The 26,059-nt window shown below is 43.6% G+C and overlaps 2 protein-coding genes across 4 annotated transcripts in view; one reads left to right on the top strand and one right to left on the bottom strand.

The window, feature by feature from the left end:
• Window positions 1-64: 64 nt before the first annotated feature.
• On the bottom strand, window positions 65-10,256 carry PP2D1 (protein phosphatase 2C like domain containing 1). The gene is given in 10 exon segments (XM_065668749.1): window positions 65-312; window positions 315-374; window positions 377-421; window positions 424-485; window positions 487-532; window positions 535-759; window positions 762-830; window positions 833-899; window positions 901-912; window positions 10,176-10,256. Coding segments are annotated over 10 exon segments (915 nt in total).
• A 1,303-nt stretch (window positions 10,257-11,559) lies between these two features.
• KAT2B (lysine acetyltransferase 2B) overlaps window positions 11,560-26,059 on the top strand; it is a 47,523-nt gene continuing 33,023 nt past the window's right edge. The window contains exons 1-4 of one of the 3 annotated variants that reach the window (XM_065666049.1): window positions 11,560-11,811; window positions 20,204-20,330; window positions 25,207-25,352; window positions 25,868-25,957. In XM_065666049.1, the coding sequence (XP_065522121.1) occupies window positions 11,587-11,811; window positions 20,204-20,330; window positions 25,207-25,352; window positions 25,868-25,957 (588 nt within the window). In that variant the 5' untranslated portion in view covers window positions 11,560-11,586. The remainder of the gene's footprint in view (window positions 11,812-20,203; window positions 20,331-25,206; window positions 25,353-25,867; window positions 25,958-26,059) is intronic. The other 2 variants (XM_065666048.1, XM_065666047.1) reach the window with 2 other exon arrangements.

Here is a 26,059-nt window from a genome sequence, read left to right on the forward strand (position 1 = left end):
TCTTATTTTTTCTCCTTTTATTTGGTGGAGGAAAAAAAATCCTGGTGTGGAGTGGACATATCTCTCAGCTATGGGCTGTAACCCTGCAACACCTTTGGCTGTCCTGGCTAATGGGTTGTGTGTTGTTTTCGAAGCGTCTTCTTTCTTTTTCCTTAATGCCATCTTTCTCTTTGCTGGGGATTCCTTCTGCCAAGCAGGTAACTGCTGAACAGCCACTACAGTGAACTTTGGAAACCTCATTCCTTCCCAGTGGTAAAAGTCTATGCATTCTCTGAAAGGGCTTGGCATACACTTTGTGGATCCATTCCACAAAGTATGGGTCTTGTCATTGCCTAGTTTATCAGAGAAAAATCTCTTTCTCTCTGTAAGCTGCCCCTGATCAGTGTGGCACAAGAATCTAGAACTTGCCACTTATCCTTTCATAGGAGGAAGCCACCGGAGAAAGCTGGTCAAGAAATAAAAGTGGAAGCTTTGCTGCGACTGTTTGCAGCTGCTGCACCATGAAAGCCATCAACTAACCCCCAAAAACATCTGACCTGTTTCCATAGTTGTCAAGCACAACAAACCTGTCTTCCTTGTCTCCCTGTTGTATGGAGTTTCTATCTTAGCAAATTGATAATGCATTTATTATTAAAGAATTATCTATTTTCTTAAAAGTACCAGGATTGTTAATACTAGCAAGATCACAATATGATGTGGGAGTGTGGTTATCCATAAAGAATTCAAATGAATAATCAATCTTCTGCTTAATGTGTCTCAATATTTAGGAATCTGGGTCAATTTTGAAATTAGCTTGTGTCTCTAAGCCAAAAGATTTTTGCTGTCAGTCTTTGAGGGCTATCAAAGCCTAGTAAAATTAGGGCTTTGTAGGTTCTTTTATGATAAAGAAGGTGGTATGGGATGTATAGTTTGCTGATATGAAGAGCAAGAAGCCTAAATGTGCTTGGAATCAGATACATCTGTGACCTTCTCCAGGTCATCTTCCTCATCTCCGTGAAGTTCAAAATCAGGTGGGTTTGTTTTGTCCTGAGGTTTTTATTCCCGTGTCATTCTATAGAGGAGTTGAATATGTGAAGAGTTCTCATATTTTCACATTTGAATATTTTATTACTAGGTCATACTATGCTACCTAAGCTTTGTCTCACTCTTTTGTAAACTGAATTACATCATTGCATACTAATGCATATGTGGTCAAGAAACTGGGAAATGTGAGATTATATAAAAATAGTAACTAACAGCTATGTTAAAAATCAGCAGTAAATTCAAGATGTGAAAAGTTTGGAAATACGAAGTTCACAACAATTTAGATTATTCTTGTACCTAATAAGGTTTTAGTCAGTTGTTTCCTCCTTGTGATTCAGCGCATACCCCTGTGCATTCACATTGTTAGAACTGTGAATACAATGTAATTCCTCATTATCTTTTCTATATCTACTCATCACTTTCCAGACATAGTAAAGTGTAATCCCTGCCTGGGAGGGTAAATTAAGAAAAAAAAAAAGGTATATTCAAGATTAAGATTAAAAAAAATAAGTACCAATTTTGCATGGGAAATATGGGGCCAGAAGCATTGGTATGTCTCTTTAATCAAATCACACTGGTTGCCACTGGTTTAAGTGGTGAGCTTTTTAGGAGTCAGTTGGAAAAAACCCTGTCTTATACCATTGTATTTAGGCACACAGAAGATAAATTATGTTTATGTGGACAATATTCTATTGTTTTTCTTGCTTGCAAGAGAGAGATTTCTCAATGTTCATATTCGTTTAATGTAGGGTGGATTTTGAATGTGTCAGTTTCTCAATCAAGAATGAATAATGAAGAACAAAATTATTATCAAATGGGCCAAGTGTTTGACCTTTTTAGGTCCATGGGAAACACCCCTGCTCCTTGAACTGTGAGACCTGTGAGCAGCATGCTCCCTCTGTGTTTTCCAGCCGTCAGGATGGAAGGAGAGACATGCTTTACAGCAGAGCTCACTGAAGAGCAATGAGGTTGAAAACATGGAATCAAGGCCCAGGTACTGCCAAGGCCATCGTAGGGTCTCCTCAGTGCAAACCTCTCTTCCCCTTCTCCAGCCAAAGCTACTATCCTCCACCTGTTCCCATGCACCTCCTTCCTCCTGCTTTAGCTCCTTGCTCCAGTTTCCTCCACAGCTCAGTCTCTCCTTGGTTTAATTCCTTGATGCTGTGCTACTATTCTTGGGTCTGGCACCCGGTGCTACAGACCCAAGAGTCAGAACTGCAGAGCAAGTCCTGGCAAGGCACTCCCTGACAGGCCAGCCGGTGCAGAGGGGGCTGCCTGCATTCAGCACCTACATGCTGGCATGTCTCCACTCAGCACTGGGAAACTGATGCTGCTTTTTAACTATTGTCACTTGCTCTGATTTGGATACATTTACAATGATAAAAGGTGAACCACTGATGCTGTCTCAGCCAGATCTCCAAGCCCTGGCTGAAAACATGTCGATCTCGGAGATTCTCTATGAAATAGCTATTAGCATTTTGGTTTAATACATATAAAACAACGTATTTTCTAATAATAGAAACAGCTAAAACATATTGCCTGGAATTTTTACGAGTTATTCTGCTTCAGGCTCGGAAAATTTCTGTGTGAGCAGTTAATGTCTGCAGAGTTATAAGTTACTGAAAGCGTGAGGCACTCCTATTTGTAGACAACACTGATAATTCTACCTGTAATTTGGAATGGGGAAGAAACCTTGTAAATATCAATGTTGCTGAGGCAGCAGATGAAATTGATTGATAGTTTGAATGGCTGATCTGTCCTATAATATGATGTACAGCTAAACCTTGCAGCTGCTTGCACAACATCCTCTTTCCCCTAGATCATCAGCACATGACCCATGTGTACAGGCACCAACAAAATCCTGACACCATATGAGAAGCTCAGCTTGCTAGCCAATACATTATCTCTCTGCTGAGTATGAAAATATTGTTTTTATTTAAGTTCACTATGTTTATTTCAGTGTTTAGTATTTATGTGCCTATGGATGAGAAATATCAGAAAAAAATGCTTATAGGTTTTTATCGTACTCTGTCTTCAGAGGTTTCTGACTTCAGATTAATCTTTAACTGCTGTTAATCCAGCACCCGAGCGAACAGCAGTGGTTTAGCAGCAGTACCATTCCACAGCCACATTGCCAGAGTAGCCTTGGGTAATTTCATCCTGCTTCAACCTCATCCTTTTTGTGGGGCTCTCTCTTTAAACTTGATACTTAAAGTAACTATTTTGCAACTGTTTTCTGTTACAGGATTTCATCTGGGAAGTGTATTTTCTTCTCTGGCACCACTTCTGTTTGTCAGCTGTGGATTATGAGCATTTCCATGATTTGTGTTTGAATGCACACTCTTTTTACCTGTGATGACAATTGTTTGACAAAATTCTGCCAAAGACAAAGCCCCAGCCTCCTCCAGCCCCAATTAATGTGTCTTAAAGAACCGGGTGCCTCCAGTCAGCTGAAATAGATCAATTACAAAATTTTAAGAAGAAAATCTCTTCTGCAGAGGATACCTACTGTAGTATTAGCAGAGCCACTCATAAACCCACTTATGATGTTGTAACATGCCTTGTCCTTGCAGAGCTGAGCTGGCAGGTGGCTGCAGCTCTCAAACCCGCTGTAGGATCAGTTTATGGGAAAGTCCATACCTCCACAAGAGGTGAGCATTGGCCTCCTCTAGAAATGCTGCACCACTTCAGCACGGCAAGATAAGGAGGTACACGATTAAAAAAACAGCAAAAATATGTTTGCATAGGTCCCTTCTTTATTCTGCATGGTTTGGGTTTGAGAATGGGAGATGGCACAGATGTTTTCACTGCTGTCATTGTGATGGTGCATTCAGGCCTGAGAATAGTTAGGACTAATGCACATAAAATCTGGTAAACAGGTTTTCTTCAGTCAGCCTTTTAACTATTGACCCATTTTACATTTCATGTATATAAACCCTCCTTGGATTAGAGGCAGGAAATTGAAAACTTTAAATAATATGTTAGTTTGAGTTCAGTAAACTTAATCCTTTACACTCACATACTTTGTAGATGCTTATATCTCTTAAGTGGGTGTAAGTGCTAACAAATCACAATTTCAGAGCACTGAAACAGTCCTACTTACTTACAAGTTGTAAATAACCAGGATAATATACATAATAATTCATGTAGAACAACAAGATAGATATACTGCAACTCTTCATTGCAATCATTTGGCTTACATTTTGTAAAAAAGCAGCCCTGATCCTAATTTTTTGTAGTATGTACACATTGCTTATATTAATCACTGAAAACCTTGTAAAAATTAAATAAATAAAACATTTCCCTTGTTGATCTCTTACGAAGTAGGAAGATTGTTTTTTATTTCCTTCTTTCCTTGCATTTCCCTCATAAGGAACAGATAGAGGCTTGCAAGCTTTTTGCTGTCAGGTTAGAGGATACAGCAAGATACTGACAGCACAATACATGAAGCTAAAGCACTCATCCTCAGAGAGCAAAGAACAAAATTCAGCTTTCTAGCTCACTGCGGTTTCTCTGTGCCTATTTTGGGAGCCAAAACCCAACACTGTTTAATGTTCTGAGCTGAAAATAGAAGCAGATCAAAAAAAATAGAAAATGTAGAAGAATAGGGAGTGAACCACTGTTTGAGAATGCGTATGTTTTCAAGGGGGGATACATCATATTTCCTCTTTGTGTCACAACAAAGAGCCTCTTGGTAAGTGCTTAGTCTTGCTCCTAGGAGAGGGAGACTGCTCTGCCTGTGCTGTACACTGCCTTGTCTGTAAAAGAGGCAAAGCATGATGCTGCAGACCACAGGCTCATATGGCAGAGGATACCATCACCCCGGTAAGCCTTTTGCAGTTTGACACTACAGTCTCATTTTTTAATTAGCAAAGGTGCCATTGAGCTTTGAGGATCCAGGATCTGATTTGTATCCAAACAGAAGAGTCCCTTATGCAGTCATCTCCCTCTGACACGTTTCTGTCTCCACCCAGAGCATGTTTCTTCCTTACAGTTGTCACAGTCAGAATTTAACTTACACAATCTCTCATCCTGAACTCCTTCCTCTGTGAGATCTGGTATTATTATTGCTTATTATTTGCCACATACTTGTGGTCTCAGAAAACAATGGCTGTTACCGCTGAAACCACCACGGGGAAGATGCCTGCCTGCCTTCAGGTGACAGGAGGCAAAGAAGGGCTGTGCCATGTAAAATGGAGGTCACAGTCTCCCTGAGCTTCTCATCACAATGTTATCATCTAATACATATAAACAGCCCTCACTGCTCAAGTTCTTGCTGAATGAACATTGGCTTCTTTGCTTGTCTTTCCCTCTTCCCTGCTTTACCTCATGCCTCAGCCAGCACTTCCCTCTAAGTTCTCCCCTTTCCTAAGTGCCTGTGATGCCACAACACAGCTTCACCGCCTTCATGTGTTCAGCCGTGCTTCTCTTCCGATTTCCTTCCTCTCTCACACAGTTAGCGCCTCCTCTGGAAAACTGTTCGAGAATGCATCACACCTACTTACAGAAACCATGGCAGTGACTCTTGGCATAGCCGGGACTGTTTCCCTGAGCAGCATTGTGCCTGATGCCACCAGCCCCAGCCAAGCAGGCACCATTTGACTTGGTGCAGCTTGACAGTGCCCTGCAGTATGCAAACAGCTAATATGTGAAACTCCTTACACAGCCTTCCTTAAGCTCATAGTAAGATCTCTGAAAAACTCTTCACCTGAAAACCCAAATTCATTTGCTAGCCCAGCAGCCATGCCCTACACCTTCCACCAGTTTAGCAGAGCTGGCCTTATCCTCCAAAACCAGCTGCAGAAGGAGTGATGTAGAAGGAAGAAGACATCTCCTAAGTGAGTCAACTTAGGTGTGCGTAGTAGCCTGCTTACTGTATCCCCAGAAGCACTACCACAGCTTCAAGGAAGTCTTGTTATGAAAGGTGTGGGAAGAGATGAAGATGAACCTGGTGAGTCACAGGAGCATGCTGGGGGCAGAGCCTGCCTTCAGGACTTGGGAACGCTCCCACCTCTAAGACCTGATAATAGGCAAGAAAGAAGGAAGCAATTAATAATTAAAATAATTGTGGAATAAATTAGGATAATTAGTATCCTTATTTATCTTCCTAAGTGTTGTCCAAAACTGGAATCTTGACATTCCAGGCCCACCGGTTTTGTGTCATTCTATGAAGTGGAAGCATTCCCCATCATTAGGTCCTCTTACATGAGAGTTATAATCTGTGGCACTTTCTGCCTGGGCAAAGGCACAGCTCCTCGGCTGGGAGGGTACATTGAACTGGGAAATGGGAGTAGCAAAGCAATGGCAAAACCGTTTGGCACTCCAGATATTTTGCACCCCTTCCCAGTAAATGAGTGTCTTGTTGGGCCAGAGGTGCCAGTTCATAACCCACTGAGCCTCTACATAGGGCAGAGAGGCTGTGAAGCCCTGAGCCTGCTGGTCTTGGCATGGGAGAGGGCGGTATATGAGGTTTTGGGATCCACAAAGAGAAAGCTGTGGCAGAAGATGGAAGACCGGTAAAGACAACGTAACCGTGCCTCCTGCACTCTCCTCCCAGAGACGCCCTAACCCCACAAGCCCTCATCTGGGGTTGCTTCTGTGCTCCTGAGGTTCCTCTGCTTTTTCCAATCACACTCACCACAGTTATAGTTGGCCTAAATGGAGGTTTTTAAGCTGTTTAGTCCTTGCAGCTTAGCCACATGGTTAGTAGTCTTGCATGCAGTTGTGTCCCTGGTTCTTAGGACTCCCAGGTGCTCTCCCACACAGGTATGGGGAGGGCCCAGGATTAGCTTGCACAGTCAGATGTGCTTAGGCCAGTGTAACTTCATCTTACAGAAATATAAGGCATTTCCTGTGCAGAGTTTTATTGCCTAAACCAGTGTCATATCAAGGGTGCCCAATCAGCAGCTACTTGGGTGCAGGTAGCAGAAAGAAAGATACCCTTTCCCTCCCACTCCTGCCAGCTGAACCTGTGCCAACATCCCAGGGGTCTGGCTGCCAGCACCGACCAACCTGTCCTACACGGGCATGGGGTGGCTGGCAAAACCCCCAAAGCACAGCCAAAGTACACTAATGGGGCCCCACAGAATTGCAGGGATCTCTGCCATGAGTTAAGTAACAGGAAACAGAGAAAAAGATGTTAGAGAAACAATGTGGCGAGGCAGAAGAGAGAAAAAGTAAGGGCAAAATAGGCAGTCCATCCCATGCTTGCATGAAGCAACCTAGAGCTCTCACTACCACAAAACAACACAGCATAAGCCTACATAGTGACTTCAGATGGCTAAAGAACTTTAACAAGCAGCTTCTGAACTTGGCATACACAGTTCACATTGTACTGGCAAAGGCAGTAAATTCCCTGTGCTGCATGAGCCCCGCCTTTAGTTTTCTCGCTTGGTTTGTGTTAAATCACAACTCTGACTACTGTCAGGAAGAGCATCCTCTGGGCACGAACTGAATAAAAACTGCCAAGTGCTCCATCACTGACAAGAAGTTTGTGTTACGAAAACAGCCACGAGTGTTGCAATGACATTTTCTGCATTATTTTTCCTGCATGTAATTTAAAAATTACCCAATTTTTAAAGGAAGGTTAAAAAACCTCCTCTGCGAGGTTCCCCACATCAGACAAAGCTTAGTGGTGGGAAGGCCTGCCATCTGCATTATAAAAGTCACATGTAGTCACCATGGGAAGCTGACAAGATGCTGGAGACAGCATAATGAACAAAACTTTCGTACTCTTCATACTTCCAGTGATTCATAAAATACTGATAGCAGTCCTGAGCGTGTGGTGGCCAAGAGGGAGGCCACTTCACCCACAAGGAATGTGCTAATGAAAGGACACAATAGGATTTTATACTCAGAGAAAGTCCCTGGAGGGAAAAGAGCTTGGCTTTTCACATTTGCATTGAATGGCAAGAATAAAAACAGGTGGGAGAGCAGGAAGAAAGTCCAACTTGAACAAAAGAGAGGGACAGAGGGCTCCAACTAGGCTGGGAGATGGGGATGAGGGGTAAAAAGGAGGCTTCTAGGGCTCAGCTGTGGGCTGGGAGGTCCATCTCAGCATTCAGCATAAGGCTGCTATTAGTTGACTCATTCTTTAATTTATGTGACCGAGATAGGCCCCAAAAGCCCTAAATGACAACTAGGCAATAACCAGGCGTCAGGCACACCCTAAACTGAATTTTAATTTCCTCTTTTGTGACATCAAGAATGCAGCCACCTCCTTTGCTGGAATAGCACACACTCTCCTGCATTTAAGCCTGTTCAGTGTCAGGAGTGAATTCAGGGAGAACAGCAAACAAGAGATGCATTTCTCCTGGGAGCAATGAGTAAGGACTACCAGCAGAATGACAGCGATCTGAGGAGAATCGCATGGACTGGCATTCATGTTTCCTCCCACTCCGGGCTTGCTTAATTCAATCCAGATAAGTGGTTTTCCTGAAGACACCCAGCCACTCACCTGAGATTGGGAGCAGAGCCGCAGAGGCAGGCAGCGGGCAGCTTATCTTACTCAGCTCCCACCATTGCTTCCTAAACGCCAGTTCCAGAGTCAGTTCCACTTGTGCATATACACTGTCATGCCCCAAAGGACAGGAACTGAGCAACGTGGTGAGGGTTTTTCAGACAGCGCATGGAGTTTGAGTCTAATTCAGTATCTTCATAGTGCATGTTCAATATAAGCACTAGAATGATTTTGCTGTGCTCAGAGTTACACACACATTGCAAGTAGAAAATCAACATGTACTTGCTTGTAAATTCAGTCAACAGAAAAAGCCAGCCTGGATATACGAAATTGGAATGTAATCTATACACTCGGCCATCAAAGACCAAATTCTTAATTTTTTCCTAACTTAGTGTAACCTGCTACAGCCAAATTATATTTACTGAAGCTACCACCAGTCAACACAGCCCAGGTTATAGTCCCATCCAGCTGGCAACTGACCTTTTCCTTCCTTATTCATTTATTACTGAATGTAACATCTTACCTGTCACTGGAACAGTTTAACAAAGTCAAGCTTTTTTCTTTTTATTTTTTAAACAATGCATTTGCACACAGAATGAGAGTGATGATTTAAATCAGACTTAAAAAAGAGAAAGACTTACCTATTTGCAGCTAAAGAGTGATTTCTTTCTAAGCCACTCCCAGTAAGCAGTAGTTCTACATGTGTAGTGAATTCTGTGTTTATAAATGTTACTATAGTAACTGTATCCCTAGCCACAGGCTGGTACTTACTGTTCTGGCTATCCAGTGAGCAGCAAGATAAAAAGGGGATGAAAAAGAGACACAGTATTGCAGGATAGCTTTGCTTTTGAGGATTTGAGAAAGGACTGTAGTAAAAGTATTTTTAATATGTATACTAGCTGGTGCCTTACAGTATGGAATAGGGCAGTGTTTTTCCCACTACACCCTCACAAAACACATCATGAAATGTAAACAAATATTCGGGCATTTAACCAAAGTATCTACTCTATGACAACTCCTCTCTTTGATTTTATTTAAATGGAAGCAAAAGCTTCTCAGACTTTTAAGGACCCTGAAGAATAAGGTGAAAGAATAAGGTTGTTTGCCTAGGCTGTAATGTTAGGAACACCCCGTGTGCAGCTTCAGGCATAAATGCACACTGAGTGGTCTTAGCAAAACAGCAATCGTATTTTCACAGTTGAAGCTGGTAATTCATTTGTGGGCAACCTTAATGGTAGGTTAATTATCATTAATTGCTGTTTAAAGGAGAAGCTGGTGTTGTCTTTTAAGAAAAAGAAAATAAAAAAAGAAAATAAAAAAAGTAAAAAAATAAATCCCATATTTGGGGATTTGGGGCTACAGCTCCCAGAAAAACTGCCTGTCCGTGTTCAGGCACGGATATTAAGTGGTCCACAGGAGGCACACGTTGCTCCAGATGCACTCTTCACTTGTAACATTTGCTACCGAGGAAGCGCAGTGGGAAAGCTGAAAGTGAAGCTAAGCAAGAGCAGTTTCCTTTTCAAACCGGCAGGAAAAATGCAAGCGAAGAGGTTCTAAGTGGCTGTTACAAACATCGCTAATCTGTTATTTGAAAATAAGATTCAGGCACTCTAAAAAATAGTTAAACCCCCCTACAATTCTCTCTCAAATTTACGACACACGGGAGGGTTTGTTTCCCTTTATTTTCCGCTACGCTCGGGGCCGACGCCGCCGAGGGCAGCCTTCCCTCCACCTTAACAGTCCGTCTTAAAGCCCCGGGGATGGCAGCAGCCATCTTATGGGTCGCTGTCACGGCTGCTTGCGAAGCCCGAAGCCAGCCCCTGCCTCCGCCGCGGGCCAGGTCCCAACCTCCTCCGTCTCCGCCCCACCATCAACTCCCTGTTGATTTTAAAACCTCAGCCGAAAAACCCCAAACTACCAAGCCCAGATCCCCTTTTCTTTAAAATACTACAGCGTTTATTCCACACCCCCCACGCCCCCATTTATGCCAGCTCGATGCATAATCTGGTGCTTGAAAACATCCCCAGGAGCTGAGAAGGTGATGGAAGAGGGAGACCACATGGAAAATGTTTTCTCCCTCTCTCTCCCACTTCGCATACTACTCCTAACTTCACACAAGTCTGGAGTCTTCTTTGCGCACCCAAAGCAAGGTGGCAAGGCCCTGGGTGTCCACATGCTGTGATTCCTTCCGCAGTAATATTGCTACTCCAGGTTTACACATCAAAGAGCCACAGATCCCAGGCAAACGCCCAGCCTCAATCCCGACCTCCTAAACCGTGATGCCGCACTATACAATTGTCATTTGCGGTTTCTCGCAGCTCGACCACGGGTTTTACATACGTGCAACGAAGCGTAACCGCCTCAAAACCAAGGCAGTGTGCTTCCGTGCATGGAGTGCAGTTTCTGTGACGGGACCACTTAATTTTATCTTCCAATTAAAAGGTAATCCCTTTGAGACAATTTAAGTTGACCTGCCGTTAACACCTGTCCGTGAACAAATAAAACCCCCAAAGCAAAACAAACAAGCCCCAAAACCATGATGAGAGGAGCTGAGCGAGAGGATTTGAAACTGACTGATGTTTATATATTGAATTAGAAGCCAGCTGCGGGAAAAACACATCATTTAAAGGCGGCTGCAAAGCGCGCAGTGCGGAGATGCAATGGTTAACTCAAACAAAGTACTGTCACTACAAGGGGGAACCGAGGCTGGGCAGCTCCGCGGGCTCACCGGGCCTCAGGCGCGCAGCCGGTGCTGCCTCTTTCTAGGGCGACTTTCCCCACAGCCCCCCGGGCTGCTCTGTACCGGCCGCCGCCATCAGCTGCTCCGCGGGGCGCAGGGCACCGCCCGTCACCGCGCAGCTCCAGCGCAAGGACCCGCGCAGGGACGCGCGCAGGGACGCGCGCAGCGCCGGGTGCCGCCCCCCCCCCCTCCCGGCGGGGCAGGAGCCGCCCGCGGAGCGGCGTGTCCCTCCTCCCGCCCCCCCCCCCCCCCCCCCCCGCCCCGGGGAGCAGCCGGCGGCGGCGCGGCGAAGGGGAGGGTCTAGGGCCGGGCGCACCGCACCGCGCCGGCCGGCCGGACCGGCGGCTGCCGGCGCTCCGCGGGAATGGCGGAGCCAGGCGGCGCCGGAGCCGGAGCGGCGGGCCCCGGCGGCGGGCCGCAGCAGGGCTCCCCGGCCGCCGGAGGGGTGGCCGCCAAGGGGCCGGCCCGCAGCGCCGCGGAGAGCCCCGGGGGGCCCGGCTCGGCGCGCACCGCCGGGAAGAAGGCGCAGCTGCGCGCCGCGCCGCGGGCTAAGAAGCTGGAGAAGCTGGGCGTCTACTCCGCTTGCAAGGTACCCGGCCGCGGGCGCCCACCCGCCCAAGGAGGGTGGGGATTGACGGGAGGGAGGGGAAGGAGGCGGTGGGGAAGGGCTGTGCCGCGCGGGGGAGGTGGCCCGGCTGCAGCCCTGCGCTCCCCGCGGAAGTGGCGGTGCCTGTGGATCCGACGGGCGCAAAATAAACCCCGAGCGCAGGGAACGCGGGTCCGCCGGCAGCGCCGCCCTCCGCCTTCCCCAGCCGGGCGGAGCGGAGGTGCCCGTCCCCGCCGTCCGTCTGTCTGCCCGTCCTTCCGCGGAGGCAGCGGCGGGCGGGGCTGCTCCCGGTGCCGGCGGTGAGCGCTGGGTTAGCAGCGCTGCGACCGCAGCTACCCCCCGCGTAAACATCCCGGCGGGGAGCGGGGACACCCGTTGGGGTCTGTCCCGGCCTCAGAGGAGGGAGGCGCCGCCGGTTGTCCGGGGCGCGGCGGCGGCCTCGCTGTTGACACCGCTAGAGCCTTTGCTCCGGGCTGGCACCGTCACCAGCTGCTTTGGCAGAGGAGCGAAGAGGCGCGACCTCCGGCTTTGGGAAGGTTGTGTCCCCGCCGGTCACGTAGCGCTGTCTCGGTGTCCGGGACCCGGGCAGCTAGCAGGCACCGCCGTCCACCTGCACCCTGCCCCGGCGGGATCGCTCCTCCAGCGCCTACCCTCGTACTCGGGAGAGCTGCCCTGGGCTTCCCTCCACGAGCACTTTCCCCGCGGTTCTGTTCTCGGTGGGAGAAGTGGGACTTGCCTGTTTGATGGAGATAAGGGGGGGCTTGGTCAGAGCTGCTGCCCTCGGGTCTGTGGCAGCGCAGCTGTGCGTGCACATGCGGCGTGCAGAGCAGGCCCAGCGTGCTCTCTCTTGAGCTTTGGCCGCGCTGCTGCTGTCAGGGCGATTCCTGGATGCACAGTGGGTCTGACATGTTCAAGTTGGCAGTGCTGATGTCAGATCCCTTACTAATGCTTGGAGCGTTGAAAATAGCTGATTGTGAGAAATGTGCGTTTCATTTTCTCTGTTCTCATACTGATGGCAAATCATAGAATCACAGGGTGGTTTGGGTTGGAAGGAACCTTAAAGATCATTTGTTTCCAACCCCCTGTCATGGGCAGGGACACCTTGCTCTAGACCAGGTTGCTCCAAGCTCCATCCAGCCTGGCCTTGAACACTGCCATGGATGGGGCAGTCACAGATTCTCTGGGCAACTTGTGCCAGTGTCTGAGTACCTTCACAATAACTTCTTCCTAGTATCTAACATAGATCTACTCTCTTGCAGTTTAAATCCATTCCCCTTTGTCTTATCACTACATGCCCTTGTAAAAAGCCCCTCTCCAGATTCCTTGTAGGCCCCCTTTAGGTACTAGAAGGCTGCTGTAAGGTCTCCCTGGAGCCTTCTGTTCTCCAGGGTGAACAACAAATTTGTTGTTAAGCAACAAATGTTAAGTGAAAGGCCAAGCTAAATGCTGATGTACGTGAGGAAGCATCACAGTACAGCTCTGTAGTCCTGCCTGGTGGTGCGAGGAGCTTTAGCTGTGTGCTGAAGGCATGGTGCAATGCTGCCATGTGAGGGCAAATTGAGGAAGCCACATGCATTTCAGTTTCTTGGCTGTTGCCAAATGTGGAGGCAACTCTGCTTCAGCTTTGGTGCATACATGGACATTGCAATATTACACTGGTGTCAGCAAGTTAAAAGAGCAGCTGGTGTACTTGAAACTGGCGGCTGTGTGGTGTAGGTGGAAGCTTTCCCAGTGCGTAGTCCCCTTTGCACCCTCATTTTTTATTGCTGCCAAGGCTTGCTGTTAAATGAAGCTGTCTGTCAGGAGTATGTTTGTGTGAATTGCTTTTTTTTCTTCCCTGGTCAGTTCTCTTCCGGATGTATCTCCAGATGATCTTTGTGAGGGCAAAAGCCTTCTCCTGAGGAGTGTTGCCCCAAAGGGTGTTGTCTGCATGGTGATAGCTTGTACTGCTGGTGCTCTGCTGGGGTGTCCTTGCTGGCCCTCTTCTGTAGGAAGCCCAGGGTGCATGCCCCATTGGCGCTCTAGTAACGGATGGAACAGGACCTGTGGCTGGGGATATCTCAGAGCCTTTTTCTTCAGCCAGGATCTAGGCACAGCCACAGCTCTGAACACTGCTCTGTGCGCAGATTAAAGTGGAAAACCAACCTTTGCTGTTTCACTTCTCTTCAGTAATTACCTGGCATGCAGCTTGCGTTCAGATCTCAAAACAGAAGCAAGTAGACAGAGGGGAAGCTCCTTGTAAACTAATCAAGTGACTTCTCCTGTGGGATAAAGGAGGAAGGATGGCGCAGGATGGGAGAATGTGTTGTTTTTCTTCCTGAACACCTGGCAGGTGCTCCAAAAAGACACTGCTTGGCTGGTAACATCAGTGGTTTGAAAGAAACTGTAGCGGTGCAGAGTGTAACTTCAAACTTTTTGTTACTATGGGTTGCAACTTCTCTTCCATTTATTTTGGGTTTCCGTGAGTGAGTGCAAAAGAGTGCGAAAAGGCAGACACCACCTCCAAATGGGATGTCTGTGTCATTCACGTAGTGGCTGTATGTGAATCTTGTGTAAATATACACAGAGCTGTGTGCAAGTTGGAGTGCACAAAAAAAAAAAAAAAAAAAATGGCAGAAAGCATCCCGTAGTGTTGATCATCTTCTCCCGCATGAATTTGTCACAGAATTCAGCACACAGAGTTTACTAGGAACTTAACCTCAGAGATGCTGGCAGTAGCAGAGGCAGGGAGGGAGCCTGTGTTTGCTAGGGATGAAGAGCAGCAACACTAGAAGATGGGGAGGCTGGTGGTGGTGTAGAAGTGAGTCTCACAGGTGACAGCAGAAGAGGGTGAAGGCACTGCTCTGGGGTAGGGTGCTCAGTCCCCAGGAGGAACCTCCTGGACCTTCCTCAGTGATCCCTTTTCTTCATGGGAAATGTAGTCAAAGACTGCTGGCAAAGACATATTCAGCGTGTGCATATTCTGAGCAGAACGAAAATGAAGTTAAGGGAGCTGCTCTCCAGGCTAGAGAAATGTGGGGTTTGTTTCTTTTTCCTGGTAAAGAATTGGAGACTTGTAGCTGTTGAGCTGCTCCACTTGAGTAAGAAAAGGTTGGGGTGGAAAGAAGGTAACAGGTTCTTCTGTGTAAGACAAATCTTCCTAAGCATCCAAGTTTGGGGAGAATGAGATATATATTAGGAGTTGGAACAGTTCTCACAGCATCACAGTAGTGATGTATGTTGTGCAGGTTTTGTATTTGGCATTTGCTGTATCTGTGCATGTATGAATGGCTATATACATCATTTTGGTTTCATCCAGTGTGAAATTGAGCATTAGGCATGCAAGCTTGCGGCACTTTTATATAAAAGCAACACTGTGTGACTTGCACACATAAATATCTTTAATGAAGATGTAGGAGGAAGTCTTCTCAGCTTTTTCTTTCCCCTATTGGTTTACAGTATGTGCAAATACAACTCCCTCCAGTCTCACTGGGAGCTTTTCTTATAAACAAGTTGATATATGTACAATATATTAGTATACTAAGTTTTCTGTGAAACTGGTTATTTCTCAGTGTGTATCTTACAGTAATGCCTGGATGTTTATAAGTGCAGTTAGAGCCCAGTAGCCTAAGGCATTCGCACAAGTAGCAGGGAATAATACCTCCTTGAAGAAAGACTTTGTGCTTTAGATAAACAAAATGGACAGCGAGTGGGAAGGGTTATGTGAGATGGCTTGACCAAAGCCCTGTGGCAGATTAGTGAGTGGCAGAGGCTGCAGTAAAATCTAGAGGAACTTCTCCCCACTTCTTGTCCTAGAGTGACCTCTGTGGAGTTTTCCTGATTCTACACAAATATGAGTTCACAGGGTAAATATGTACCACAGTTTCTGTAATTAAATATTTGTAGTTACCCTGACTTTCATAAAACAGATTAAGAGGAGGCAGACTTGGCTGTGTTACTGCTGGGCTCTGTATAGTGTGAGTACAGATCCTTGAAGCTCAACTTGAAATGTATTAAAATTGTTTTCTGCAGAAGTGCAGAAGGAGACATATACGACATCTAAAGCATCATAATTTTCATATTGGGGTGAATCTGTTTTATAATGTCACAGGCCCAATTAAAGCATCTTCCTTTAAATTAAATAGGAAATCTTCCATTACCTTTACAAGGTGGGAATTGGGCTGCTATTATTAATAAAAGCTTTATATGGTAGCCAAAGTCTCTTCCGTAAGTGAAACTGGAAAATACAGGGAGTAAAATACTTGGATTGATCAATAAAGAGCATGTCCTTAAAGCTGAACATTGAACTGAATATCAGCCATCTGGTACGTATGAGTGGCTCACCAAGCAGTGTCTAACAGTCTGGTTGCTGGGTACTGGACTTTTGAGTAAGAAAAAAATATGCATTTTAAATTCATCCATGTATTTGTTATAGTTTATGTGACGTGCTTTGTTAAAAGCATCAATTTGAGATTCTTGCTTGCAGGAAAAAAATCACATGGCTCTTGTGTTGGGAAGAAAAATATTCTTTCTAGAATAATTATACTTGCTAGAAATAGAAAGGTTTCTAATGTTGTATATATATAAGCTGTTGTGTCTGCTTTGCATCTCATCTCAGTTATGAAACAGGGCAGCCGGTATGATTTTGAGTTGGAAAGAGAGTTCAGCATAATAGCTGTTTTGAAATTCAGTTTTAAAACTGCTGGTGTCTTCTATTTTGTAATTAAGTTAGTTGAAGTTCGCATATTCACTGCCCAAAAAGGGAGGAATGTTTTAGTCCATAAGTTACTGTAACATTCCTCATTTATTATCATTGAGACACCTGAAACCCACTTAAAACCGGTGCAATGTTGTAACTTTCAGGTGCTTCCTTTTTAAATAATAATGCTAACAATGCATGTTAAAATGTGCTGGTTTGTTTTTTTTTCCACTGTTCATTTTTGACCTGCTATCAGTTTATTCAGTATTTGAAAGGAAACAGTAACTTTAGTTTGTCCAGAGTTTCAGTTTTCACTGCCCAGAGATATCGGATAGTTTGATTTCCCACACTGTAACCTAACATGGAAGGGGTCAAAAAAATGATTGAAACCTTATTGTACAATGCAAAATGTACATAATTTTGGCACTTTTTTTTTTTTTGGGGGGGGTGGGGCAACAATGTTTAATTGTGTTTTATAACATTAAACTCATCCAATTTTATTAAAAACTGCCAATGAAGATGAAGTGTTGGTGATCCCTGGGCCTGCAAAGATGACAGTCATTACTTTGCAGGCTTCAATAAGGCAGAAGTCCCCAGCTTTCTCCAGCAGTTTTATCAAAACTATGCAGATGTCACAGAAAACAAGGCTCCAAGGGCTGGATGTGATAGTTCATATGCTGCTTTTCCTTCTTCCCCTCAAAACTGTTTTGGTCTTAAATTAAGTTTTTGAGGAGGTGAAGTCATACTTTATTTTGCAATGAAAAGCAGATGAGTGGCACTTAAGAAAAGGAAGAAAGAAAGGGAAAAGCTGAAGATAGTCAACGAAAGGACTGAATGAACAAAATGCCGTGGAAGCCTTAAAACAACTCAGCAATTTAAGCCACTGAGGAATGTGCATTGCGTATTCACTGCAAAATACTTGCACTGTCAACATCTACAATGAAAGCTCAGTTCTAAAGAGGACCTTTTTGGGTTGTGTTTCCCCTTGGTTAACATTTATACTGCTTCTGGTGTTTTATGGAGAGATTAACGAAAAAAAAGCCACCTTAGTAGCTGTTTGAGAAAGGTCTCTGGAATAATTTGAACAATACAAATTAACAGCTGCTTCAAAAAGATCTGGCGAAGAACTACTACTGACGGCAGGAAAAGATCTGCTGTTGAGCACGCTGTTTTTATTCTTCTGTGGGTGGGCTGATATTTATTTTTGGCAGTTTTACTGAGCTGCTATCATGATTCATACATCTGTTTGTTTGCATCTTTGCTGTTAATTATTGTGTGACACTAAAGTTTGTGTAGTTACTCACTGTTTATGGCTTTTAGGCTTGATAGTAAACACCGTGTGGTGAGCTTCTGTGAAATACTGCTTCCACTTGGAGAAATACTTCTCAAAAAGCATAAGCCTAGTTTGAGGGGCTTGGATGTTTTTGGACATGTTTCATTTGGTATGATTTAAGGCAATTAATAAAAAGCACAGTATTTGTCAGTAACTTACAGCGTTGAACATTTGTCTGAACAGTTGCATGGGAAGGATCAAATCTTACTTTCCTAACATAATATTCAATCAGTTTTCATTTGAGAACTTCTTTACAATTGTCTTTGGAATTTTCTTTGGTAATAATCTCATTTTCTGACACTTTTTAGTATGGCAGTTACTTTATCCTTGTTTTAACTGCAAAAACTTTCATGGCAAAGAAACAGTTGCCTGTCTCACAAAGCAGATGTGGATAGCTTGTTTGGCATAGGTTTTGTCTAATTCGGGTTGCTCATTGAAAGTGAGGTTTCACATCATTTCACAGATGTCCAAAGTCCCTGTATCAGGGCAGTCCTTGGTTCACAGGTATCACTCAATCACTGGTCTCCCTTTCTAGTCATTAAACTTTAAAAGATGATGTAGGTCTGGATAACAAACAAAAGTAAAACTGACACTCCATGCCTGTGAAGTTGTAAGTGGTGGTTTCTGCTGTAAAATAACATTGTGCCTTTTTCTCTTCCCTGCCAATCATATTACTCATAGAAAACATTATTACATGCTATGAGACTTAAAAAAATCCCGAGTCTGTTTTAATCTTGCCTCTATTTCATACTGAAGCCTCCCTGATGCCACGTTATAAATACATGCGGTGGCAGACAGTCTGCACCCACGCAGTGAGTTTGGAGAGCCAGGGGGTTCAGGCAATGTAGGTCGTCCCGTTTCCAAGGCAATTATGTGGAACTGCTTTTGCTGGGCACTTGGGGGTGGATTTCTGTGTCCTCTCTGGCTGCTGAAAATGCCACTCACATCCCTTAGTACCTGCTAGAGTGCCCTGGATGTGGGCAGAGGCTATGGCACCAGGGGCCAGGAGCCCAGCTGGATAAGTACTTAAACATTAGAGACGGTGAAAACCTCATGTGGTGCTTAGCAAAGTGCAGGCAGCAGTTTTCTTGGTGCTCAGATTGCTGAATATTGAAATTAGTTTGGAAGAACAATTTGCCATCAATCAACACAGCTTGTCAGTCTTAGTAGCTGTCAAGCTGTGATCCTTTCTGTTTCTTCTGGGTGCTTCTTCCTTAGGTAAGGTGGGATTTGGAAACATGAAAGGAAAATGAGATAGGTTCCTGAAATAGATTGCATTAAGTATATTCAAAATTGGTTTTGAAAAATTACACATTAGTGCTGGATATATTAGCATCACATTTTTTCCTGCTAAGGGTGTTTCGGTCATAAATATTATGCAGCAGTTGGCATACTTTCCTCACTGAGGTCTTGGCAGTGCAAATTCATGAGTATCTTGTGACAGCCCAGTGCACAGATACCTGAACAGCAGAAAAGTATGCTTTCCTTCCAATAAGATGTTCAAATAGGAGCATGAATGATGTTAGAAGTACTTTACCAAAAAAACAACTAAGGTTTTTTGGATATGCAGAAAATCCCGTCCTATAAAGCTCCTCTTTGAGTAACTAGAATTGATACTTCCAACTTCTGAATAATTTGAGACATGATTACCAAAGTTACAACCTCTCCCTTCATGACCACCCCTTTTAACTGCAGTCTTTCTGTGGTGTTTCATACCTAGTGAGTGTAAATAAACTTCTCAGAGTAAGTATCAAGTTGCATTGGAAGCATCACTGTCTTGGGCATCTGTTGCTTTTGTATCCAAGCCTTGCCTCAGAGAGCATCCTCCTATAGTGCAGTTATTGTTTGCTTATTTCAATATTTAGTTAGCCCTGCTTGGCTTGTCATAGGCTTGGTTTCAGTTGCGTGATTCCTTGTTGCCAATATAATTGATGAGGTAGTGATAAACGTGTTGCCTGTTTGATAACCTGTTTGTGTTTAAATCATTAGAACTGTCTTGGTGGCAGGAGCTGTACATGTTGGTACAGTAAATGTTTGGATACTTCTTTCACTAGTGAGGGCTTCTGTGAAGGAATTAGCCAGACTTTGTGTATATATTTTTCTGAGCTTACTAGAATGGTGTTAATCTCTCTGTTTGGAGTACTATTTCTAATTATTTCCAGAAGATAAAGCCTAGCTGTGTGGTAGGTAAAAAAGCAAGAACAAACCTGCGACTATAATAAAACACCCCAACCCCCCTACCAAAACAAACCCCAAACCCCCAACTTGTAGTTAATGTTAGTTTTTATTGCCCTTGAAAACGCAATTTCAGGAAGTGTCTGTGTTCTGCAGTGTTGATCGATACCCCTTTGCTTTGATTTTAGGCTGAGGAATCCTGTAAATGCAATGGGTGGAAGAACCCCAACCCGCCTCCCACACCGCCCCGGGCAGAGCTGCAGCAGGTGGTGGTGAGCCTCGCAGAGCCCTGCCGCAGCTGCAGCCATGCTCTCGGTAAGCTTTGACCTTGCTCCTGCAGTCCATGTGCCTGTACCCAGGAATCTCTGCTCTGCTCTTGTGAGACAAAAGTCAAGATGTCATGGCAACACCTAGAGATGGGGGTCATGGTTGGGTGTAAATGTCCATAACTTAGATTAAAATACCCTAAAATGAGTTTTGAAGAAAATGGACTAAGGTACAACTTCTAACAACACATATGTTCTGAAATGCAAAAGCACTGTTAAGCTACCCATAACAATTTTAATACTTCTTGTAACATATGCATTAATCTCACATGGTTTTATCTGTCAGCAGCCTTAGTCACAACATGAATGACTCTCTCCTGTAGGCTGTATTAGGTTTTCTTAGTACAGAATAAACTGTAAAATACTCCTGAACATTGCTAAAGCAGGTACTCTCACCTACAGAACGAACTGTCCCTATTCTGTGTCATGGAAGAGAATACTGGGGTTGTACATCTTAGCATTGTCTAAGTGGCTGTGCAGACAGCTTGCATATCTTGGAAGCAACTGCTCAAAAGCCACTGTCAAACACTGTTGTGGGTTTGTTTAGCTCTTTTCAGAGTAATAATAAATAATAATTTACCCACAAAGCCTGAAAAAGTGTGGTGAATCACTGTATTGTTTTTTTAAGAATTTGTGCATCCAAAATAAAAGCTGATCACCTTTTCTATGTATATTAGCAAATATTGAATAAAATTTGAGCTAAAATAATATTCAGAATTAATTGAAAAGCAGCGGTTGCTATTTAATTTTTGTTGATGTCCAAACCTTAGGACAGTGAAATAAGAAAATCTAAAACCTTCACAATGGATCATTTATTTGTCTGTGTTTAAAAATACATGGTTTAGGGTGAGGTGTCCCTGCCCATGGCAGGGAGGTTGGAACTAGATGATCTTAAGGTCCTTTCCAACCCTAACTGTTTGATGATTCCATTTTGTGTAGGATTTTTTAAATTGGGATTTATTTCTGTTTTCCCCCCTTTTCATTTTATGCTCTAGCTACATCTGATCTATTTCTGGGCTTTTCAGCAGATTCCTTTCCTTTCTTGATATCCCAGTCCTCTGGGTTTACCTGCAGGAAATTTACCTGCAGGAGCCAAGGAAAATCAGCACTATAAAACCAGTACCATCAAGTGTACCTTATGGAACAAACTGCATTGTTTTTTTTATTGCTGGTTTTAGAAAAGGTAATATTTCTTATTATTCTGACTTCAGCTAATAAGGATGATGCTTCCTTGGAAATAACTGTAATGAATTGCTGTGTGCTTCTTCACTTTACTGGCAGAAATATGTCTTTCATCAGTGTTTTCCAGGATAATTTTCCTATTCATCTCCTCTAAATTAGCATGCTCCTGCTGAATGCCTTTAAAACCAGAGTGACCACAAGGTGTGTAGGCTTCAGATTATCATCTACACCGCATTTTCTCTTCCTTGGAGAGCCATTGAAATAGCGATGTAGAAATTCCTGTCTGGTAAAAGCCATACCTGATGTAAAATATAGGATGTTTGGGAATTTTGCCTTTTTTTTTTATTTTTTTTATTTTTAATCTAATATTTTCTTCTGAAGGCAATCATAGAATCATAGAATAGTTAGGGGGTTGGAAAGGACCTCAAGATCATCTAGTTCCAACGCCCCTGCCACAGGCAGGGACACCTCACACTAAACCATCCCACCCAAGGCTTCATCCAACCTGGCCTTGAACACTGCCAGGGATGGAGCACTTACAACCCCCCTGGGCAACCGATTCCAGTGCCTCACCACCCTAACAGGAAAGAATTTCCTCCTTATATCCAATTTGAACTTCCCCTATTTAAGTTTTAACCCATTACTCCTTGTCCTGTCACTACAGTCCCTGATGAAGAGACCCTCCCCAGCATCCCTATAGACCCTGTTCACATACTGGCAGGCTGCTATTAGGTCTCCACGCAGCCTTCTCTTCTCCAGGCTAAACAGACCCAACTTCCTCAGCCTGTCTTCATACGGGAGGGGCTCCAGTCCCCTGATCATCCTCGTGGCCCTCCTCTGGATTTGTTCCAACAGTTCCATGTCCTTTTTATGTTGAGGACACCAGAACTGCACACAATACTCCAGGTGAGGTCTCAGGGGAGCAGAGTAGAGGGGCCGGATCACCTCCTTTGACCTCTTGGTCACTCTCCTTTTGATGCAGCCCAGGATATGGTTGGCTTTCTGGGCTGCGAGTGCACACTGCCAGCCCGTGTTCATGCATCAGTCTTGTTTAAGACTTCCCTTTTTGGGGGTATGGTTCAGTCTTCAAGCAGTGCAGTTTTTGGTGCGTAAAGTTGTTTGGTGGCGTGTATTAGCTTATAGAGCTTATTTCTGTCTACATGCCTATGGTTTGTACTCATTTTGTATTATTTTCTTGTATTTTGCCTACTTATGTATGACTTATATTCTTCTATTTGTGGCTCAGCCCCATGGCCTGGCTCAGTACTGGGTTTTTAATGAATATTTCTTTTATTTGGGCAATGTATTGCATCACTACCATAAAGTGGTGACTGACTTGGGTCTCGGGAGAATTCAGTCTATACCCATGTCAAGAACACATTACATAGTCAGAGGCTCTTTTCTCTTTTGTATTTGATTGGTTTGGTGCAGTTGCCTTCTGGTAAACATTTTCAGTCTTGATTCACTTTTAAAACTAGTTAATTAATGTGTTAGCCCATTATATACAAAGTCTCCCTTTTTTTCCCCCAGCACTGTCTTCCGTTCTTGCTATGCACTTTTATGTAGCATATTCGAGTATCTCTTGGTTTGCCTGTCCTGTATAGATCACTAGCGTTTTTATGTACACACTGATTTTGAGGTAGACTGTGGACACTTTTCTCATTAATCCATTTTCTCACTGCTCCTCAATCATACACTAAAGTACTTGCTTATTGAAGTTGCACAACTAAAATAATTAACAGGTCTTCTTATCATTGCACTGGCCGTACTCAACAGCAGCTGAAGAAGGTTGTACTGGTTGGGCAATGCAGATGGATGGGACTGTGTAATGCTAGTCAAAAGTAATGCAGTGTTTAACGTCAGTGTACAAAAGCTTTGATTTAGTAAAAGGTTTGCTAATGGCCACAAGAATTTAGGAAAGGGCTGTAATCATCTGAAGAAAGATTGTTGGGCTGATGTAGCAACACTGGTGACACTACAGTAAATGGTAACAGGTAGTAAATGCACTCTGGTAATATGTTGCTTTTAGATTCACCTTGTGGGTAATAAGTCTCTAATAAAATGTTTAAGTACAGCAAGTAAGTAGTCAAGGTAACTTTCAGTATTGTTATGGAAACTGCATGGAAATGGCTTCTTATGCTGATGTTTTATTCATTTGTTAGTCGAGTGCAAGGTTTCTTTGGTATGTTATCAATTTCTAATGCAGTGCTCATCTAGAAGGGAATTTATTACTTTTGCAAGATCAGAACAGACATCTGGGAATATTAAACCTTCATATCTGGCTCAAGGACAGAAACAAAATGGTTTTATTCTGCCCAGAATGCTGAATATTTGTTCTTAAAGAAAGATCATGATGTCTTCCTCCGGCCCCCTTTCAGTTCTGAGCATATATTCAGAACTTAAGACACTATAAGTGTTCATTTAAGTGGAAACAATTGCTGGCATCTTTTTAATGTTCTGAGCTACGATGTCCTTTTTACTTGAAGCTGAACAAATTTATTAAATTTTAAATGTTTTGGTAGGTGTTATACCAACCTTCCCCAAACAAACCATATTTGTCAGGTGGCCAATAAATAGGATTGTGTTCAAGTCCTGTTATTACTCCCTGCTTCGTACCTCACTAAGGAATCAGATTTGCTTTGAAAATTGCTTACCAGTCCTAATTGCACTGGCATATCTAAGTTTATATAATAATTATCTAAGAAGTAAATGTTGGTTAAATTTATAGAAAAACTTATATGTCCAACCTTGTAAGTAATTTTCCTTTTCTTTTAAAGGATATTGTCTTGTCCTTTCGGACAAAAGGATGTGCATAACCACGTACATAGGCCTGGAGTCAGAGAAGGTCATTGCTTTTTGTAATGCAATATCCTCTTTCTGGGAATTGACTTCTCGGGGCTTTTTGCCTTCTCTTTTCCTGGGGCCAGTTGTTCAAACCAGCTTGAAATGAATGTCCTGCTTCACTTGTAGAAACCTCAAGCTTTTGAAAATAACAGATGTGGATCTGTATTTATCTTTGGAGATGATAAAAGGGAGTTTGTAGCTTGAAAATTTGATACATTAAAAGATGCTTTTTTTTCTTTTTAAACTTCTGAATAAATGAGCATGTGCAGTCTGCAAAAGCTTTGTTAGTATAGTGTGCAAAAAGCATAGTTTGACTTTACGTGATAGTAAGAGACTTAGCCAATAATGTCCACTTTGAAACAAAACTGTATTTATGGAGCTGATTTTTGTTTGGTATGGTTTTTTAATCCTCACACGATAAGGTGCTACTCAACACCTAGATTACGTAGTTTATGGGAATTATGGATTTATTATATTTAGTCAAAAAACCTTGTCTCAAAAGCATAGTACCTGGACAAAAATGCGTGTGGTTATTTATATATTGCAACATAGTTATGTCAGCAGGGTTTTTGTGGTCAGTTTTAAGTGTTAACAGACACTGTGATTCCTACCAGCCATCCTTCTTCTGCTGTGGGAATTGCCACCACTGCACTACCTTTAAAAATTGCTCCGATGTGATACATATTTCAGTTACCTCTAAGAAGGTGTTCAGCTTAAGTAGGTTATTACAGGATCAGTGCCTTTACCATTATAGCTTAGTTTGAGATAACCTAGGGAATGCATGTGCTATTGGTTCTGTCAGCAGGCTTTTTACAGATTTGGACTTTTATTTCGTTTAGCTGCGCATGTTTCACACCTGGAGAACGTGTCTGAAGAAGAAATGAATAGGCTTCTGGGGATTGTATTGGATGTAGAGTATCTGTTCACCTGTGTCCACAAAGAAGAAGATGCAGACACCAAGCAAGTTTATTTCTACCTGTTCAAAGTAAGCTGAACTTGTGTAGTATGATCTCAGGTTTTTCACTTTCTCATACATAAGCCAGTGTCACTGCCCCTCATGCGTATATTGACTTTATCTGGTGAGACTTTTTCTCCAGTGTGATACTCTAGTGGCTGACTGTGGGTGGGACGTTCTGGTACTCGCAGTATACCATATACTGCTGCAAAAGTCATCCATATGGTTGAGGATCTGACCCCGAGTCCCATCTATAAACTGTGCAACCTGCAAGCGTTAACCTCTTCACTTGCACATTGGGAAAAGTCAGTTGTCATAAATGCTAACCTAGCTGCCTATATTCACTCTGAGAGGCCCCTTACACACATTTCTGAGAAGCTGAATTCACAATGCAGTTTATTAGCTATAAATTTAGATGACTAGACAAGCTGATATATAGCCAGAAGGTCTTCAGCATTGCGTGTAGTATGTTGTGCACCCCTGGCTTCTATTGACCCCCTATATACAAATAGCCTAATGTTTAAAAATTTGTTTATTTTCAAAAGCTTTTGAGGAAGTGCATTTTACAAATGGGAAAACCTGTAGTAGAAGGATCTTTGGAAAGTCCCCCGTTTGAGAAACCCAGCATTGAACAGGTAAACCGTCAAAACATGGGTTTGGTTGTGTGTTGCTTTATTTTATTATTATTATTTAATGTTCTTAAGGGGGGTTTGTTTTGGTTTTTTTTTTTTTTTCAA

This window comes from Lathamus discolor, chromosome 2 (assembly GCF_037157495.1).
Source record: "Lathamus discolor isolate bLatDis1 chromosome 2, bLatDis1.hap1, whole genome shotgun sequence".
NCBI lineage: Eukaryota > Metazoa > Chordata > Aves > Psittaciformes > Psittacidae > Lathamus > Lathamus discolor.